The 20,547-nt window shown below is 43.5% G+C and overlaps 1 protein-coding gene across 1 annotated transcript in view; it reads left to right on the top strand.

The window, feature by feature from the left end:
* The window catches only part of ralgapa2 (Ral GTPase activating protein catalytic subunit alpha 2), a gene marked incomplete at its 3' end in the record, with an annotated part of 559,582 nt that overhangs the window by 423,450 nt on the left and 115,585 nt on the right, over positions 1-20,547 (top strand). The window contains exons 26-32 of the mRNA XM_080751315.1: positions 4,665-4,793; positions 6,084-6,206; positions 7,674-7,732; positions 8,561-8,669; positions 11,023-11,133; positions 13,361-13,429; positions 15,183-15,317. Coding sequence (XP_080607441.1) covers positions 4,665-4,793; positions 6,084-6,206; positions 7,674-7,732; positions 8,561-8,669; positions 11,023-11,133; positions 13,361-13,429; positions 15,183-15,317 — 735 coding nt within the window. The remainder of the gene's footprint in view (positions 1-4,664; positions 4,794-6,083; positions 6,207-7,673; positions 7,733-8,560; positions 8,670-11,022; positions 11,134-13,360; positions 13,430-15,182; positions 15,318-20,547) is intronic.

Below are 20,547 nucleotides of genomic sequence, written 5' to 3'. Positions count from 1 at the left end.
GCGCGTGCGTGTGTGCCTGTGTGCCCGTGTGTGTGTGTGCGTGCATGTGTGTGCGAGAGAGCGAGAGACTCTTCCGAGTTGAGTTCTTTTGTTCCCCGTGTTGTTGTGTTGTGATCGTTCCATCTGCTGCCTATTTTTTTCCCCTGGCTTGCATTTGTTCCCTGTCTTTTACTGAGATGGACTCGTTGACGTTGAGTGCTTTAATCTTACCAGTGTCTGTCTGGCAAGTTACTTTTAAAAAGTAATTAGTCATAGTTACAGTATTAGTTACTCTCTGGAAAAGTAACTACCGGTAGTTACTAAATTAAAAAAGTAACTAGTTACTAGTTTCTTTACTTTGATAAAAAGGTAAAATAACATTCCAAAGACTTATGCTGGTTGCACACTGCTGCGTTTTTTTGCTGCGTTTTGGAAATCTGCAAAACCGCTGTTCAGACCAAGGAGAGCGAGAGAGAGAGCTGTGACCCAGTGGCGACAGCTGCGGAAATCACATTGTGCGCGTGACCGCTGCCGCTCATGGCTGTTGCAAGTGTTGCCTTTCACGCGGAGAAGATAATGTGCATGACATGAGTGAGCAATAGTCCAAAGAAAATGGTGTTGTTTTGACCAGACGAGCAACGGGGGATAAACAACAGAGAAACAGACATTTTAGCCCAGAGGAATGGATGTGAACGAGGGAATCTCCATATATGGGTAACTGGTCCGATATACATCACTGAACAGACGGCCAAGACATGGCGCGGCCTCACCCTTTGAGGCGTCTTACTAGTTTATGTATTTGTGTGCGTGCGTGCGTGCGTGTATGGGTCCATGGTGGTCTATGTCCTTTTCTTCTGTTCTGTTGCTGTCATGGCTGCCAGTTCCCACCTGATGTCATGTGGGAGTTCAGACTGCTCCAGACCATGCTGAGTGACTGCTAGCTTGCATAACATCTTCAGGCCAGGATTTAAGTCTAGGATGTACAGGTCACCAGAAATGCGTAGGTCTTTGCATCCTCCATGGATGATAATACGATCTCCCACCATGCAACAGCACATCGCATACATCCTACAGGGGTCTTTCCCCTTGGGCTCAACCTGCTTCCAGGAAAAGGCCTCCGGACTGAATTTCCACAGATCATTGAAGCACTGGTTCCCGTTCCGGCCACCAAATATGTACAGCTCTCCATTGTAGGCAAAAGCTGAATGTTCGCTGCGTCCTTCTGGGAAAGGGTATCCAGAAGGCATGCTCAGCCAGCAGCTGGTTTCTGTGTCAAACACTCGGATGCTGTTGCAGGAGCCGCCTGCATAACCCCCAAATACAAACATCTTTGTCCCGATGATGGTGGCAGAGTGAAGAGATGAAGGTGGTGGTGGAGTGTCTCTGGTGTTAATTAAAGACCAGGTCATTATGGTGGTGTCCAACTTGTACATGTCATTAGTATAGCCAGTCAGATGGGTGTCTCCTCCATACACAAACATTGCCTTCTCCAGGACGCAGGCTGAGTGGTGGCTCCTTGCTCCTGGAATAGTCCCAGAAATAATGGGTTTGAACCAGCTGTGGGTGTCGACATCAAAGGCATAAAGCACATTGCAGTAAGGATACCATCTTCCCCAGATGTAGACAATCTCTTCTATCAGCACAGCTGTGTGGCCCAAGCGTCTGGATGGAACCTCAATGGGACTTTGGCCTTTTCCATTTGTCACTGGGGGCAGCTTCCTCCAACGCAAAGACACTGTGTTGAAGATGTGGACGTCAATCTGATCTAAACGGTTGTGCAACCCTCCAAATGAGTACAGCTTGTGTCCGACTACCACAGCAGCGTGCCATAAATCCTTAAGTACTCCTGTCAGATGTATCGTCCAGTGAATCATTTCGCACACCAGCACCACTGTGAATGAGTGCGACTAATTTACAGAATAAACCGTTAGACAATAGTTTAACTAGTCGGAACAAGTTGTTGAATGGCACGTTGTTTATTGGACGGTTACTTTTAAAGGACAAGTACATAGGCTGTGATGACGATGTTGTGATGTCATTAGGTGGTGACTAGGGATGGGCTGATAAGCGATATTAGCGTTTATATTGATAAAAACACTCAGGATAATCGCATTGTGGAGATTTAATTTATCGTGATATCGTCCTCCGTCATGCACTGGTACATATGTACTGTGCACCAGAGCGGTGCACAGTACATACAGTACATACATAAGCACGACCACTTTTGGGGTACATTGGCAGTAAGGTACTGTACAGTACACTACACTACAGTCCAATAAGGTACAGTACAGTACACTACAGTACAGTAAGTTACAGTACACTACAGTACAGTACAGTAAGGAAGTGGGCGTGGACTCTGGAGGTGAGTGGCCCGAAGGGCCGCGAATTTCTAGTTGATGCAGTCTTTTTTTCCCTCTCCTTCAAATGTCTTTTTGATGTCAAGTAGGGATGGGACAATATGAAAATTTCACATCACGATTGTGACCAAAGAATTCATGATTTACAATATTATCGCGATAGTCAAAATATACCTAATATCCATTATCCTGAGGCGGGACATTTGCCAAAAATAGAAAATAGAAAGTGAAAATAAATAAAGTAGTTTTAGGGGTACTGGATATGCAGCTCTGCAAATAAAAGGTGAATTGATCCCAGAGCATGACAGAGGATAATTTCACAATAAAATAAAATCTCCACAATACGATTATTGTGTGTGTTTTTTTTTTGGTGGCAATAAACAATGATGGCGATTATCGTCCCATCCCTAGGGTCAAGTATCTTGCTCAAGGAAGGACACTTGGTCAGTAACCCAGGGGGTTCAACCGGGGATTGAACCATGGTTTCCTATGGAAATAAGCTTGGTCTTTTCTAGGATCTCCTTTTAGTTGACCTTGTACCAGTGAACTGTACCGTCATGAAACTGTACCTTTTTTCTATGCAAACTTCTAATAAAGTCTTCAATCAATCAATCAATCAATCAAACCTTCCGTTTACCAAGCTGCTGCTATACCTCCTGAACCACTTCTGTCTTTTCTACAATACATCGACCTAACATGAAAATGAAAAGCATGAAAAAAATCACACCCGTGTGAAGTGGAGCTGTGTGTGTGTGTGTGTGTGTGTGTGTGTGTGTGTGTGTGTGTGTGTGTATTGCAGTTGATGCTCAGGGCAGGCTAGACTCAACAGCACCTCTCTGGTCACCCAGGATCATGTGTACCGATTTTTGTGACATTTGAAGAAAATATGTAGGAAAAGGAGCAAAAAGTGTGTTTTGGAGAAAATTCAAGATGGCGGAAAATCTATCCTGGCGCAAATGGGCGTGGCCTATATGGGGAGATGCGTCTTGACCCAAGGAATCCAGGGAAAAAAGAATTTTAATTTTCCGATCTACGGTTCAAGAGTTACGGGGCAAAACGTAAAGTGGGCCGTTATAGTGCCACCATGAGGCCGAGTGATGTAATTATTTTTCGATTCATTCTTAAAATCATTATGAATCTCCTCTCCGAGGTTTGAAACTGTAGCTCCTATGGTTTACGAGAGAAAAATACTTGAAAGTGATTTCTTGCATTGTCCCATTATAAGTCAATGGGGACAATTAAGCGTCGTTTTTTGCCGATTACGTCGGCATGGTAAGGCGGATCGGAACGAAAGGTAATAGAACACCATTCCCGGCCGAGCCGCACATTTTGATGTATATATTGCGCGAGTGGCGTAAATGGTGCGGCACTAGTTACGCGCCGAAGTCAGGCTACATACACACACACACACACACACACAGACAGACCCACACAGCCACGTATAGGGAGCTGCACACAGCTCCAAAAACGCCACAAATAAAACCAACACATCTCCGGAATGGAGAGATGTGGAACAATTTGGCTGGATTCCTCGCAGAGGACTGACATCACAAGTGCGTTTCGTTTATTCTTGTGCGGTTTCCTGCTCGACGCTAATTTGCTCTTTGGCAACGTTATACACTTCTCGTTGAAAGAATATGAAAGCTCTTGTCATCTAATTTAACTAAAGTGATAGAATTGGCTTTGTTCCACTCACTGATGCATGTTGGGGCATTCACGAATAGTGATTTTTAGTATTCGAATTATTCGACCTCAAAGTATTCGAATAGTCGAATATTCGACAGGACTGGACAAACTGTCAAATATTAAGTAAGCAAGAGGCGAACATTGTGAAAATAGCCGATCTACATGCTAACAACGCGAGAGGCGTTGTGAGCATGTAGATCTGCTATTTTCACAATATTTATCTGCAGAACCGAGTCACATTAAATGTAATACCTACGATTCCAAGTGCTTGTCAGGGTGGGGGTCCCCAGTTCAAATATGTTTATTTTGGGGGTCACGACCTAAAAAGGTTTGAGAACCCCTGGTATAGAGCACTAACAGATTCATCCACCAGGGGCATTGACAACTCATATTCTTATGACTTCCTATCTAGTCAAGCTTTATAAACTATATCTTTTTTTAAACAGAAAACAAATAAAAAAAAACGAATATTCGACTTCAGTGAACAAGGTCGAATAGTGACTTTGATATTCGAATATTTGGTGAATGCCCTAATGCATGTTCCTCTGTGTGTGTGTGTGTGTCTGTGTGTGTGTCTGTGTGTGTGTGTGTGTGTGTGTGTGTGTGTCTGTGCGTGTGCTTGCTTGTGGGTGCATCCTCCAGGACATTCTGAACACAGTCATCCGCTCCTGCTCTCCGCGGTTCTTCTTCCTGGGTCTGCCTGGCTTCAGCATGCTGCTGGGAGACTTCATCAGCGCTGCGGGCCGCGTCCTGAGCACCGAGTCCCTGGAGGTACACGCAATAACACAACACAATGATGATTGAACATGCTTCATTTAACAGGATTTAAAAAGCATGCTTACGTTTCTTTTACGACGATATGTCCAAGTGTCTAGGACACTTCGAGGTTGAGCAAGTAGTTTTGATTAGTAGTTTTTGATTTTAAATTCTGTCGATTATATATATATAAAAAAATGAAATAATCAATTCTCTTTATTGATTTATAACTAAGACACAAATATATCTTGTGAAAAGGGCTTCTTGATTATTGGATTCATCCAAAAGTGAAAAAAATATGGATCATAGAAGTGTTGACGCCACGAAACCACAGCGTGTAAATCACTCGATACCCTCGCACATTTCATGCGGTGGAATCAACACGATCCCATCGGTACGGAGACGTATGTGTGAGTGAGCAGAGTGTTTTTTCCACGGTGCATGAATGAGCTCATGTGATGTTCCTGGAAGCAGTTGTTCATGTGCCATTTAGTGCATTAAAACCACTTGTGGGCAGAGCATGTCCAGTTCTCTACCACAGTTACTTTAGCTATTGAAAAATAACAGATATACAAGCTCACAGTGCCGCGCTGCGAGCTCGTAGATCTGCTATTTTTGAAAAAAACTTGAAAATTTGAATATTTTGACCCGATCCTATAAGTGTCTTCTAAATCCTTCTAAGGGTTTTGGGAAAAAACTATGTTTCAGTGGTGTCAGTGGTGCTCAAACCTTTTTGGAGCGGTGAAAGCGCTCCCAATAGACAGGTATGTCCGTGGGTATGTGGGTGGCTGGGTGGCTGGGTGGCTGGCTGGCTGGCCGTGTCCGTCCGTAGCCTGGCAATACCTTGAGTGGCCACACACAACACACTAGTTAAAGGAGGGGCGCTGTTTTGTGCAGGCCAGGCACACTCACCACTCACTCACAGGCACAGTTTACACTCACTCACTCACTCACTCACATAGGGTACAGCTGCTCAAATTCACTGCTCCACTTCGAACCGAGGTTTGATTTTTGTTTGAAGGACCCCTAAAATTATATGTATTTGGACCACGGACCCCCATCTCAAAATATTTAGTTCCAGGGACCCCCCAGGAGCAAAGTTTGAATTACAAATGTTTGCTTTAAAAAACACATATATTTACACAAATGTTCACGTCTTATCAAAAATAGCAGATCTACGAGCTCGCAGTGCGGCACTCAAACTTGTATATCTGCTATTTTTCAATATCAAAAGTATAAAAGGATTCCAGGCCTCTATAATGGGTTTAATGACATCCCGTTGGTGTTGTTTCATTTGTTCTCCAGGCTCCCAGAGTGGAGGCTCAGACCATCCTGGGCTCCATGGTGTGCTTCCCAAACCTCTACCTTCACATCCCACTGCTGCAGCAGGTTCCCCATGACATCGTCCTGAGCAACGAGGACATCAAGGTACACTACAAAGCCCATAAAGTGGAGAAAAAAACGCTGTACAGGGTTCCCACGGCCATGAAATTCCTGGAAATATTTTGAAATTAGAAAAATATTTTTCCAGTACTGGAAAAGTTTTAGAATTCATCAAGGTCCTGGAAGGTCCTGGAAAAAAATAGCTATGCATTGTCTTTGGTTATTGATTTTGTTAATGCCTCTGAAATTACAAATTAAACATGGGCCAAATTGTCAAATATTAGAGGCAGAAATTGTGAAAATAGCAGATCTACATGCTCACAACGCCTCGCAATTTTCACAATAGAACCATGTTATACAAAATTCCTCAACTCTTAGTGATCGTCAGGATTGGGGGTCCCCAGTTAAAATATGATTATTTCGGGGGTCACTGTCTGAAAATGTTGAGAACCACTGGCATACACTACCTGTCTTTGGGCATTGCGCATAGGCGACTTGTTATAGAGTTGAATTATTGTTATATAGTCCTGGAAATTGGGTTAAATATTCTGGAAAAGTTTTGGAAATTTTTTGGAAATGAATTGGTAAAAATGTGTGGGAACCCTGGCTGTATAAACAAAATTATACAACAGGTAGTTCCGAAAGAAGCAATCCGATTGGTTGAAATAGCTTTCTACCTGTGTGAATAATGAGCACAGCACTACCGCACGGTATCACCAAACAAAGTAGTGACCGACCACATGTCTTCTGTGGAAGAATGTTATGCAAAACGATCCTATCTACAAGCTCTCCATGCTTGTAGATACTGTAGGCTTTTTCCCAGTTATTATCTTCCATAAAACCGTAATGGTCTGGACATAAAGGCAACGCTTAAAAAGCCTCAACCTGTGATTTCTTCACCGGGTGGGCACTTAGGTGAACAGCAGGAACACTAATAATACCAAAACATGAATTTACAAATTGTGTTGTTTAGGAAACAACGCTAGTGTGGGGGGCTCCTTTCACCTGGGTTCCCACGGTCATGAAATTCCTGGAAATATTTAGACATTTGGAATTGATCAAAGGTCCTGGAAGGTCCTGGAAAAAATAGCTATGCATTGTCTTTGGTTATTGATTTTGTTAATACCTCTGAAATGACATATTAAACATTGGCCAAATTGTCTCATATTAGAGGCAGAAATTGTGAAAATAGCAGATCTACATGCCCACAACGCCTTGCGTTGCGAGGCGTTGTGGGCATGTAGATCGGCTATTTTCACAATAAAACTGTGTTATACAAAATTCCTCTACTCTTAGTGCTCGTCAGGGTGCCGGGATCCCCAGTTGAAATATGATTATTTGCGCATAGGAGTAAGCGACTCGTAATTGAGCTGAATTATTGTTATATAGTCCTGGAAATCGGGTTAAATATTCTGGAAAAGTATTGGAAAAGTTTGGGAAATGAATTGGTAAAGATGTGTGGGAACCCTGTTTCACGGTCTTTCACAAATCTAACACAATTTTCCTCCACAGGAATACCTGGTCAGCATCCTGCTGATGACAGCCAGGAACGAACACTGTGAATTAGCCAGGTAAGAAGGCTTTTATGTGTCTCTTACTTACTTACACTGACTGGTACAAGCAGCCACATGCTGCTGGGACCTGTTCAGCACAACATAACGATACAGCACAACATGAAAGGGAATAGTTGTGAAATAATTATGAAAATAAGGCTTTTATGTGTCTCTTAACTCATTCTGTGCCAATGACGGCTTATGACGGTTGTTTCCAATAGCCCTGTGTGCCAATGACGGCTTATGACGTTTTTTGTGTTTTTTACATTTTTTTCATTTTTTTTTTTTTTTTTTTTAAAGATGTCAAAATTACCTGAGATCAGAGAGATGCTTTTCTCTGTTTGTGTGTTCGCTCCCTCGTTTAGCTGATTGAGAAAATGTGTGTTCATGTGTGTCCATTCTAGTGGATGGACACTTTTTTTCATTCAAACAGCTCTATCTCTGGTCGTGGAACCATTTGTCCGATTGACAAAATTCTTTTTGCCACTGAATCACAACTACTGTGTCTGTTTCTGTGGGGAAAAAAAATATATAAAAAAAACACATTTTTTTTCATTGCATAGTAAAGAAAAACATACAAAATCTCGGCACAGCTACCTTGGAGCCATTTTGGCATCTGGCACAGAATGAGTTTAATTACTTACACTGACTGGTACAAGCAGCCACATGCTGGTGGGACCGGTTCAGCACATGAAAGGGAATACCGGTAGTTGTGAAATGTAAGCATAAACAATTATGAAAATAATTAGGAGCTGTGTTAGGAGCTTGTAGATCTGCAGATCTGCAAATCTGCAAATCTTTGAACATGTATTTTTCTTGGCCAACCTTTGTAACGTGTTGTTGCAGGTGTATCGCGGTGTGCAGCCTGGGCCTGTGGGTGTGTGAGGAGCTGATGCAGGACCAGATCCATCACCTGGTCAAAGAAGCCATCAACATCCTGGGAGTGACTCTGAAGGTCAGTGACGATTGTATGCAACATGGAGTCTAGGGATGGGGCGTTAAGCAATATTATATGAGAGGGTGTTGGTTATCATGATTATTGGACAGCCTGCGTAGCGTCATTGTAGACTTGTTGGACAGTACTATCATCATGTCTTGTGTACAGTTTAATAAATAAAAATGTTTTGCTTTGATCTTTTCTATTAATATCTTGGCTTCGTGTTGATGTGAATTTTCAGTCATTGAATGTAAGAAAAAAAGAAGTTCCCTTCACAAAAAGATTTGGCGGCCCCCTTGTAGAAACTCTACGGACTCCCTGTTGGAACCATGAAAACTAGGGTTCATGTGGTTAACCAAACAAAACCAAAACGATTTGTGGGTATATTAACACAACACCAGAGACATTGCCTGAACATATTCTACAACGTATAACAGTACTAGTAGTAGTTTGCCAGCACATTTTACTCATTATCTCCGCCAGGTCGGGTAGGTCGGGTAGACCGGGAGGGGGCAGACGTCAACTCTCCCATGAATGTGTATATATAGCATAAACGACTTCATGTTAGCATCCTGAGTTTTTATCCCAGGGCCTATTTTAGTTTTTACTACCAGAAGCTTACAGTAGATGGAAGCTTCTGTTTACATCAGCCAAAATGATAGTTGATTACATAAATGGCCTGCAGAACAATTTCAGTGCGCGTAAAAGTGAGGAGAGGGAAAGAGAGAGAGAGAGAGACCTTCGTGATGCGACTCTGTAAACATTTTATTTTGTTTTTCGGCATGCGAGTGAAGGGAATGCTCTGACATCCCAGTGGTGACTGAGACCTTTTTTTGGGGGGCTCTTTTTTAAATTTTGGGTAGAAATAAAAGGCTTTGGTGGTGGTGTAATTTCCTGGCTACACGCTCTCGGTTGATGTGGGCCAATTTAAGCAGCCACATCTCCCCCTGCTCCCAGCTCCACCCCGCCTCCCCCTCTCCTCTCTGTCTCTAATGGAGCAGTAATCACTCCACTGCACAACTTGACACACAGCCTCAACCAGCCCCAAAAATAGAGTGTGTGTGTGTGTGGGGGGGGGATGGGGGGATGGGGGGAGGCTTCTGTAAAAGCAGGTGCTGAACTCACAGAGCCCCTTTTTGTGTGTGTGTGTCCAGTGGTGTCGCACCCCAGAAGCAAAATTTGAATAAAAAATGTCCGCTTATAAAATACACATGTTCAAGGACTTGCACACATTTTCATGACTTTTCAAAAAAATTTCAATAGTTAAAGCAGATAATAATTCACCTCCACCTTGGGCCCTAGTAACTTAGTCCCACTTTCCCCCCCTTGTGACGCCCCTGTGTTTGTCCATCTCTCCCGCTCTCTCACATTCTCTGGCCTTGTTGCACGTTGTGAGAGGCTTTCAGAACACCAAGAAATGGGCAAATTCTATCTTCTAGTGCAAAGAGTTTCAAATCACTTAAGAAATCCTACGTTTGAATGAAAATGGTCAACAACTCAAATCCTTCCTGGCAATGAGTTCCCCAAAGGCGGCGAAAAAAAAATTAAGAGTGTGAAAATGAGGCGAGAATTGAAGTGGAAACAAAATTATGCTTATTATGCGCACAGCGAGTGAGAGAGCCACGGTTAAAAACTAAGTGAACAAAATGTTTGACGTTCTGTGCAGCCCTGTAAGTCGTTCAAAAGGCGTGACGGCAGTGCTCGTCCATTTCTGCCATATCATGTTTCCTCTCTCTGTTTTAGGCTGCCTGTATTGCAGACGGTTGTTCTGAGCCCATTAAGACCTGGGACGCATTATCACTTTAACCATTATTTTATGCTTTTAACTAAAAAAATTGCAGATTTCGTCACTGTCTGGCCAAAACCTCAAAAAACTAAATTTTTGAGTTTTTTTTTTTTTTTTGTCATAAATCAGGGCTATTGAACACCCTTTACATCTGAATGTTGGTTAAAATAATATCGAACCAATGGAAAGTAGTGAAAAGTGCTTGGGACAAAACCTCCTAACGCCACACTTTCTGCCAAACCAGCTAACTCCACCTGATTGGCCCTCTCTTTTTTCATAAATATGTGCTTTTGAACACCCTTTAAGTCTGTGTGTTGGTTAAAATAATATTGAACCAATGAAAAGTAGTAAAAAGCCCTTCGGTCATAACCTCCTAACTCCACTTGAGCTCATTTTCCTGAAAATGAACATTTTGGAGTTGGGAGGTTTCGGCCCGACAGCAGAGATACAAGCTCACAGCGTGGCACTCTGTGCTGCATTGCGAGCTTGTAGATCTGCTATGTTTTGAGAAAACACAAACAATCGTGCAAGTCTTTGAATATTTTTGACACGATTCTACAAATGTCTTCTAAATCCTCCTTCTAGTTTGGGAACAAGGCGGTGGCCCAGGTGGCCTGTGACCTGTTTCAGCTGCTCATCTCCCACTGGGAGCACCTTCAGAGGCTGGAGCCCAGCCTGCCCAAGAAGATCATCCAGGTAGCACTCTCTCTCACACACACTAGGGCAGGGGTTTTCAAAGTGGGTGACGGGGCACCCTGGGGTGCCGTGATGCCAGTCCAGGGGTGCCGCAAGATAATTTGATAATATTTGGAATTTATTTGGACACTTATTTACATATTGACATATTTAGTATTATTTTAAACTTGAAGTACAAAGTTATTTTCAGTCAGTTCTAACCAAAATGTCTTATTATCTCAACGTTTTCCTCGCAACATAATCACTAAAATATCGTCACTGTCGGGCAGAAACCTCGTATTTCCAAGTTTCAAATATGTACGTCTTTTGGTAAAGCAAAGCCCTGCTTCATCATACAAAGACTGTGGCACAAAAGTAGTAAAAACAGCCGATCTACAAGCACACAATGCCTCGTGATGCGAGGCGTTGTGTGCTTGTAGATCTGCTGTTTTCACTAGTTTAGTAATTTTTTTAGATGATAAATACAAAACGAACGGTTTTGGACATACAAGGTTTCCACCCGACAACGACGATATGCTATAAATATAAGGTGCTGGGAGTGAAAATTATAATGTAGGGGTGCCTCGGATTAAAACAATATTCATGGGGTGCCCTGAGATAAAAAAAAGTTTGGGAACCCCTGCACTAGGGCTGCGAATCTTTGGGTATCCCACGATTCGATTCAGAATCGATTCTTGGGTCGATTCTTTTTTTATTTTTTATTATTCTTTCAAATCCAAACGATTCGATTCCGAAACGATTATTTTCCAATTTAAAAACGATTCTCGATTCAAAACGATTCTCTATTCAGTCCATAGGATTTATATCAGGATCTACTCCAGTCTGCTGGCATGAAAGCGGAGTACATTTTACGTAGCTTTTATAATTGTGAAGGTTTTATCAACTCATTGCAATAATGTAAACACGCAAAGGTAAATCCAAGACAACATGTCTGATTTGTTCATGCTCGCACACATTATTTTAACTTGTACAAACACAACATGAATTGAAATAAAACTCATAAAAATCGTTTTTTTTTAACACTTATGTTGCAATGATTTTTTTCTCTTCAATGTCTCGCGTTGCCATGGTTACCATAGACTTCCATGTAATTGTGCAATTGTGTAAAAAGTGCACGCCCATGCCTAGATGATGCACCACGTGTGTAGATGCTGTTCACAGCTTTCAAACAAAAGAATCCGCTTGGAAATCCGTTCAGGCATTCATGATTTATGGGCCATTATGTTTTCTTCAGATGTAAACAAAAATGGCTGCCATGTTTGAAAGAATGGGTTGGTATGGGGGTTAAACATGCAATTTCGCGATCGCGATCATGCCTAATACATTTCTGGAGGTCCAAATTTTTTATTTTTTTTTTCAAAAACGGCCCAAACTCGGGAAACTCGGGGTTGGCACAGCGTTGGTATCAATACAAACTCGGGAAACTCGGGCACCAGATGTGTTAAATTGAGAATAGATTCTCATTCCTTCCATGTTAGAAATTCGAATAGATTTTTTCCTGCACCCCAAATCACGCACGCACACCCTCTCACTCTCTCGTAGAGCTCTGGTTCCCAACCTTTTCAGGCCGTGACCCCCCCCAAAATACTCATGTTTGAACTGGGGACCCCCCCCCCCCACCCTGACGAGCACTTGGAGTTGTAAGAGTTGAGGCATTACATTCTCTTAACTCTGTTCTATTGTGAAAATAGCAGATCTACATTGTGAGCATGTAGATTGTCTATTTTCACAATTTCTGCCTCTAATATTTGACAATTTGTCCAAATATTAGAATTAATATTTGGCCAAATTGAATTTAAAAATGTCCTAAAGGTCCTTGAATTGTCTTTTTTTAAATGTGCAGATACCCTGTATACACTTAAACTGTACGTTGGTTTGTTAGCTGTTGAGTGAGAAAACATTGTTACACATTAAGCTAATCATCTGGGGACCCCCCCTAAATCATTTGGGGACCCCCCTGGGGTCCCGGCCCACAGGTTGAAAACCACTGTTGTACAGAAACACTCAATCAAATACATATCCATCATCCAATAAGGCCTTGTCGAGATTCCACCAAACCAATGTAGTGAAACGTGAAACCCTTGTCAACATCCTGTCAACAACAATAATTATGATGATGATTTCTTTGGAAACTCATTTTTGTCTAACTATAACCTCCTTGAAGATCATATCCTGTCAACAGGACAGCTAAGCCTCACACTCAGTCTTCTGCTTGTTCCATGCACAGATCTTTGTCGCCACCATCTCCTTCCTGTTGCCGAGCGCAGAGCACTCGTCTGTGGAAGCAGATAAAAAGGTAAGGAGACAGGAACTCCTTCAAGAGGTTAAAACCTGGCTGTCTGTCAGTCTGTCCATCACGTCACGTCACACTTTTGCCCTACTCATATCTCCGCCACCGTTGCCCCTATCCATGCCAAACTTTGCACACACACTCCTTGGCTGCCAAAACCCGCCAAACCACAACCTCCACCCATTTCTCACATGGCCCTCTTCTAGCGCCACCATGAGGCCGATTCTTGCAAAACACATTTTTGGACACTGCTCCTACAGATTTTGCCCTAAAATCATGCAAAGCGGTACACAGTATCTCTAAAGTCATGTCATCAACATGGATCTGTCCCATTTCCCATATTCCCTCCTGATTGCCTTCTAAAGTTTGTGTATGCGATTGCGACCTGATGGTCACTTATCTCCCGATTAGGGAGTTTTACTGGTATATGTAGTTAACATAGCATTGAATTCAGTTGAAGCACTGTATGCAAAATCGTTGAGCTAAAATCTTGTAGATCTGCTATTTTCAAAGAATCTTGAGAGCATGTGAATATTTTTGAGACATTTTTACACAAATCTCGTATGGGCGCATACAAAATTGTCACAGAGAATTTTCAAACGGGGGTCTGTGGCCAAATACGTCTGTACGTTTGAGAAGCACTGCTCTCAAGGACTTTGCTTTGGAGGCATAGAGGAATTTTACACTTGATACTGTATCATCATTTATGTATTTTTACCATGTGAAGCTCTCTGCCAAAGACAATTGCCTTACCTCTGGGTTTCCCAAAGTGGGTGCTGGGGCACCCTAGGGTGCCGTGATGCCAGTCCAGGGGCACCTCAGAATAATTTGACATCACTTCACTATGCTGTAAAACAGACCTGATTTGCGCTGTTCTTGATGAGTTCTCTTTCCATCTACGGCCAACTCTCTTCACCAAAAATAGCTGATCTACAAGTTCACAACGCGTCACGTTGTGACGCGTTGTGAACTTGTAGATCAGCTATTTTTGGTGAACCTTCCTCCCAGAATGCAGGGTGGTTAAACGTCAAATATAACGTTATTTTCAGTCAGTTCTGATGGAAACATAGCCTGTCATATCTCAGGTGGAAAGATGTGTATATTTACATTGCGTAATAGGATGAAAGATTCAGAACATCAACTGAGGTGTACTTCAGGGGTGCCGTGGATGAAAAGGTTATTTACAGGGGTGGCCTGACTCAAACAAATTTGAAAACCCCTGCCTTACCTTACCTTCAAGGGGTCATGACATTTAAAAAAAAAAATAGCTTTTCTTCATGTTTCCTGACGTCAATTACACCCTAAAAAAATGAACATTCAACATTCAGTGTTTTTTTTGCAATCTGTAGTTTTTTGAACAATAAGGCTCAGAAAAGTGAGTTAATTCTCCTCTGGACATACGCATCATCATCCAGGGGAGGATGTGGGTGTAGGGGAGGGTGTATCATTCACCTTTGATGTTACTTTACACTGCGTTTGTATCGTTCCAATGCATCATTTACCATTTACCAGTTCAGTTGTTGCGTTCTCTCTCACCTGTCCTACAACCACCTCCTCCCCTGGATGATGATGCGTATGTCCAGAGGCAAATTAACCCACTTTTCTGAGCCTATATTCCCAAAACTACAGATTACAGAAAAACCACTGGATGTTTTTTTGGGGTGTAATTGAGGTCAGGAAACATGATAATTTAATCTTTTTGATGTCATGACCCCTCTCAGGTGCACTGACTGACTGTGTTGTTGTTCTTCCTCGTCAGCTGATCGTGTCGCTGCTGCTGTGTCTGTTAGACTGGTGCATCGCCGTGCCCCTCAGTCTGCTGTTGGAGCCCATCACCATGCCAGTGGACGACCCCCCGTCCCACAAGGCCCCGCTGCTGGACTACATCTACAGGGTGGGTGCACCGCCGCTGTCTGCCTTGACCAGGGGTTCCTTTTCAGGCCAAGACCCCCCACAAAACAATGTTTCACATTAAAGGAGTAGTTCAACCCCAAAATGACTTTTTTTCTATGTACTGTATTACTCACGCAATGGAGACTTGAGTTCAATAATTTTTCTTTGTATTTGTCGCATTCCTAAGACAACAATTTGATTGTAGTAAATTTACCCCCACTGATTCCGGATGGGGACCCAAATCCATCCGGAATCAATGGGGGAACATTTATTTTAATCAAATTATTGTCTTAGGAATGTGACAAAAATCTAAAAATATTTCTGAACTCAAGTCTCGCTGGCGTGAGTAATCAATAGAAAACAAATCTTTTTGGGGGTGAACTACTCCTTTAAGCTAATCATCTGGGGACCCCCCCAAAAATCATTTGGGGACCCCCCTTGGTGTCTCGACCCGCAGGTTGAGAACCACTGGTCTTGACCAACGGCCACCTCGTCTTTGACCCTGAGCGGCCCAGAGCATGTCACTATAATTAGCCTCACCTCCGGCAGTGACCCCGTCAGTGTGCCTCCATTTCACTTTGTGTTGACTCTAGCGCGCGTGTGTGACATTAACGGCTCGTCACTTGCGGTGTTTTATTTATTATCCGGGTGGGGGAGTGTGTCCCTCCTTGTAACCCGCGAGCGTGCAAGCGCGCGATTTATCCGGTTGAAACCTTTTTAGTTTTGCTCTTTTTGTGCCGCCGGTTCGTCCGAATGACGCCTCCAGTTATTTTATTTTTTTTACAATCCGATTACAATTTAAGGCAGGGGGCTTCAACAGGGGGTCCGGCACCCCTAGGGGATCCTCAGAGTTACTACAGGGCTCCTCCTAATCTTCCAATTCTTTTTTTATGAACAGCTTGAACCCCAGTGTCCATATTCTGAGGACTGTAGCCAAAAATAGCTGCGAGGCGTTGTGAGCTTGTAGATCGTCTATTTTCGGGCAAAGAGGTTTGGTGTATGAAAAAGAGCAGACTAAGTACAGAGTGAAAGGTCAAGTTTATTAGGTAATGACGGCTCAAGTAGTTAAATATCTGAAAACACAAATTGACATGAATCCAAAATACACTGTTGCTTGAGCTGTCAAACGATGAAACTATATGGAATCTATGAAAAGGTTGTGAGGGACTGGGGGTCCCTGCTTCATCTCTCTCTCTCAACTAAGGGGTCCTTGGCCTGAAAACGTTGAAGAGCCCTGATTTAAGGGCGAGAGAGAGAGAGAGAGAGAGAGAGAGAGGGAGAGAGAGAGAGAGGGAGAGGGAGGAGCTCCCCGGGTGTGTAAATGAATGAGGTATTATTCAAGCGGCGCCTGCCCGGGCAGATGCGGTCAACGGCAGACCCTTTGTGAGCGTGTCAGCCCCGATAAGAAATGGTCAAATTATTCAAACAGAACCTTTTGTCCACTTTGATAAGCTCGTGGCTATAAACGCTTGTCCCCGAGATTTGAATTGAATATGTCTTAATATGAGAGAGACTGCAGCTGCTATGAAAGGGGAAAAGACAATTAACATGATTGGTTGTCCGGCGGGCCGAACAAAAGAACAGCGACCCCACTGGTTTTAATTGGAAATAATATATTAGGAGTGGGGTTACGAGGTGGGTGCCGTATCGGCACCATATCAATCAATTAAAGCGTCTTTACTCTTCTTGTGTCCGAAAAGCCTTACTTTTTAGGAAATGGACAAAATAACCTGCTTTTACCCATTTAGGGCCTAGAATTATTGAATGCTTTAACTATTGAAAAATATCAGATCTACAAGCTCACAGCGCGGCACTCGGTGCCGCGCTGTGAGCTTGTAGATCTGATATTTTTTGATTTTTTGAGCTTGTAGATCTGTCACAAAGTATGCACAAAGTATGCATTAATTTCCAGCCCCAAAAATTAAATGACATTCAAAATTGAAAGATGACAACAACTACATGCACAGTAATAGCTATAGCTGTTTTGTTCTTAGAGCATGACATAAAACACCTTCCAATAACACAAGATAACATCACTAGACCACACATTCACATGACATGTTTTAAACCTCATTTACGTGTTGCTTGCCTGCACACAGGCACGTGCACGCATAGACATCAAAGGGGACTTGAGCCCCTGCCCCTTTATCTGTCTGTAAAAAGTGTCCTCTCAGGACCATGAAATGCAGTTTTTACTATGATAAAATAAATGCAAATGCCCTCTTTCCATGCCATTCCCGAAGGCAGCATTCAAGAGAATTGCCTTGTTCAGACTCTCCTGAACTTGAATGTAGCATCTTATGTTGAAAGAATTGCCCTGTCTGTGTAGAAATCCACACCACATCTCCTGTATTGCCTTTTTTATGCTTAGTTTAGTGTGTTATGAAGCACCGAAAATAGCCGAACTCCAAGCTGCGGCGCGTTGTGAGCTTGGAGGTCTGCTAATTTCAATATTTCCACCAAAGGCCCTTTTAGAAATTTCAGCCCCTGCCTCTCTAACATTCTCTGCACGTCCCTGCATCTGCAGACAATAACGTGCACCGGAGTCTACATCACTCTTCAGAGGAGGATGCTTTAATTATCTTCACTTTTACGCCAACGAATCCTTTCAGGGATTTGTTTTTTGGAGGAGTCCTCCTCAGGAGTGCGCACAAGGCACACTGTGCACATACATACTCATGAATAAAGCTGATGCACTTTGCATCTCTTGCCATTGAGAGTTGAACTTGAGTGTGTGTGTGTGTGTGTGTGTGTGTGTGTGTGTGTGCGCGTGCGCGCGTGTGTGTGTGTGTGTGTGTGTGTGGTGACTAACAGCATGAGGCGGCTCGCTGTAAAAGGCATGATTGCACTGGACCTCATTGGTTGACTGGGGCTCCACTCAAGCGCCTCCATCTGCTCTCCCTGCCCGCCCGAGCAGCCAGCTGCACCCCTCTGCCTCTCTGTGCGCGTGTGCGCGCGCGTGTGTGTGCGTGTGCGCGTGCTGCTGTTGCATATCGCCGTTGTCGGGTGGAAACCCCGTATGTCCAAAACCGTTCGTTTTGAGTTTATCATTTTAAAAACGACCCAAGCTAGTGAAAACGGACGATCGACAAGCACACAACGCCTCGCGCTGCGAGGCGCTGCGAGGCGTTGTGTGCTTGTAGATCGGCCGTTTTCACTAGTCTTGTGCGACAGTCCTGTGTGGTGAAGCAGGGCTTTACTTCGCGAAAAGAACGTACGAATCTCAAACTTGGAGATACAAGGTTGTCTGTCCGAGAGTGACGATTATGGCTGTATGCGTATGTGCATAAATACCTGTGTGTGTGTGTGTGTGTGTGTGTGTTCTTCTGATGTGTTTTTCTGCACCCGCTTGCATGTCTCTTGTTTGCTTTCGTCTTTATTATTTTGTGTGTGCGTGCGTGTGTGCGTGCGCGCGCGCGCGCGCATGAGTGAACCCATCCATCCGTATGTGAACCACTATCTACAGTATGTTTGTTCCACGTCGTATTACCTTCCGGGAACTGTTGCTATGTGAGGCACTGGCACTTAGTTGTCAAGCAGAGCCACGGGTGTCTCCCCTCCCCTCCCCTCCCCTCCCCTCCTCCCCTCTCTCTCTCTCTTTCTCTCCCTTTCTCCCCTTCTCTCTCTCTCCCGTTCCCGCTCTCCCTCTCTCCTCTCCTCTCCTTCTCTCTTCGGGGCTTTGGTGCAGCAGCTGTTTGGTTGAGGTCTTTTCAGCATCAAGCTCCTAATCCGTCCCCTGTGCACTCACGTGCGCGCGTGTGTGTGTGTGCACGTCTCTCCATGCACATACTGTCTACACTGCATCGCCCCACACAACACTGTTGCAGATGTATTGCCTGCCTGCCTCGTTTGTGCGTGTGTGCGTGTGTGTGTGTGTGTGTGTGTGTGTGTGTGTGTGTGTGTGTGTGTGTGTGTGTGTGTGTGTGTGTGTGTGTGTGTGTGTGTGTGTGTGTGTGTGTGTGTGTGTGTGTGTGTGTGTGTGTGTGTGTGTGTGTGTGTGTGCGTGCGTGTGTGTGTGTTGAATGAATAGGATTAGCCTTTCCATAGCTTTAACCAAATTGTTGCACCCTGAGTTATAGGCCCCGACATGCGTTTCTCTCTCTCTCTCTCTCTTAAAATGAAAAATACAAAAATACCCGCCGCTTGTGACTTGCTGGATGATACCTTACCTCGAAACGGACCGTTCTGTACACAGGTGTGTGCGTGTGCGCGCGTGTGTGTACATATTTGCGGTGGGATCCGGGCGCAGGGATAAAGTCTTAATTAAATCAAACAGAGTAAACCTGTCCAATGGCTGTAATCAACTGGCCCAGTGAGTCTTATCGAGGCCTGCCAACCGATGCCGCGCCATCTGCTACGCAGATCCAAGATCAATACACTTGCATATCACAGGAGAAACGGATTAGTGGCAATAAAGACCCTCCTCTCTCTCTCTCTCTCTCTCTCTCTCTCTGTCTGTCCATCCGTCCGTATATACATCCGTCCATCGGCGTGTCATGGGGCATAATTATATCGTAGCAGTCAGGCATACGGATGGGACAATAAGTGATATTATCGTTTATCGTGATAAAAAACACTCACGATAATCGTATCGTGGAGATTTAATGTATAGTGATATCGTCCTCCGTCATGCACTGGGATCAATTCACCTTTTGGCTGCATAGTACTTGATACAGTCTTTTTTTTCACTCTATCAAATGTCTTTGCCAAAAAACAGTAGATCAGCTATTTTTTGGCAAATGTTCCGCCCCAGGATAATGGATTTTGATTATTGCGATAATATCGTAAATCACGATTTCTTTTGGCACAATAAACGTGATTTGAAATTTTCATATCATCCCATCCCTATTCTAACTTTTTGTGTTTTCTTTCGTAAATTAAAGGTAGGGTAAGTGATTTCATTTAATTCAAATAATAACAACATGGGTCTATGTTCTGATAGTACTAGTTACTATAGAGTTTGGTCCATATGACTTCAGCCTTATCCCCTGTGAGGAGAAACAATTTCTGTTGCTTTTCCTCCAATCAGGATAGAGTGGGGCCTTCCTCCAATCACGGTCGAGTGGGGGCGGACAGCATACATCACATCATCAACCACATAGGCTACCAGAGAATCAGATGGCTGTTAGCTAGCTAGCACTGTAGATAGCTAGTCTCGAACTGGGAACCTTCGGATTCCCAAGCGGCAGCTCTACCACCTGAGCTACTGCGATTTTATAGATTTATTGTAT

Source organism: Nannobrachium achirus (assembly GCF_963921795.1).
Source record: "Nannobrachium achirus genome assembly, chromosome: 20".
Taxonomy (NCBI): Eukaryota; Metazoa; Chordata; class Actinopteri; order Myctophiformes; family Myctophidae; genus Nannobrachium; species Nannobrachium achirus.
Note: the sequence above shows the minus strand (reverse complement) of the source record. Positions and strands in the feature narration are given on the sequence as shown.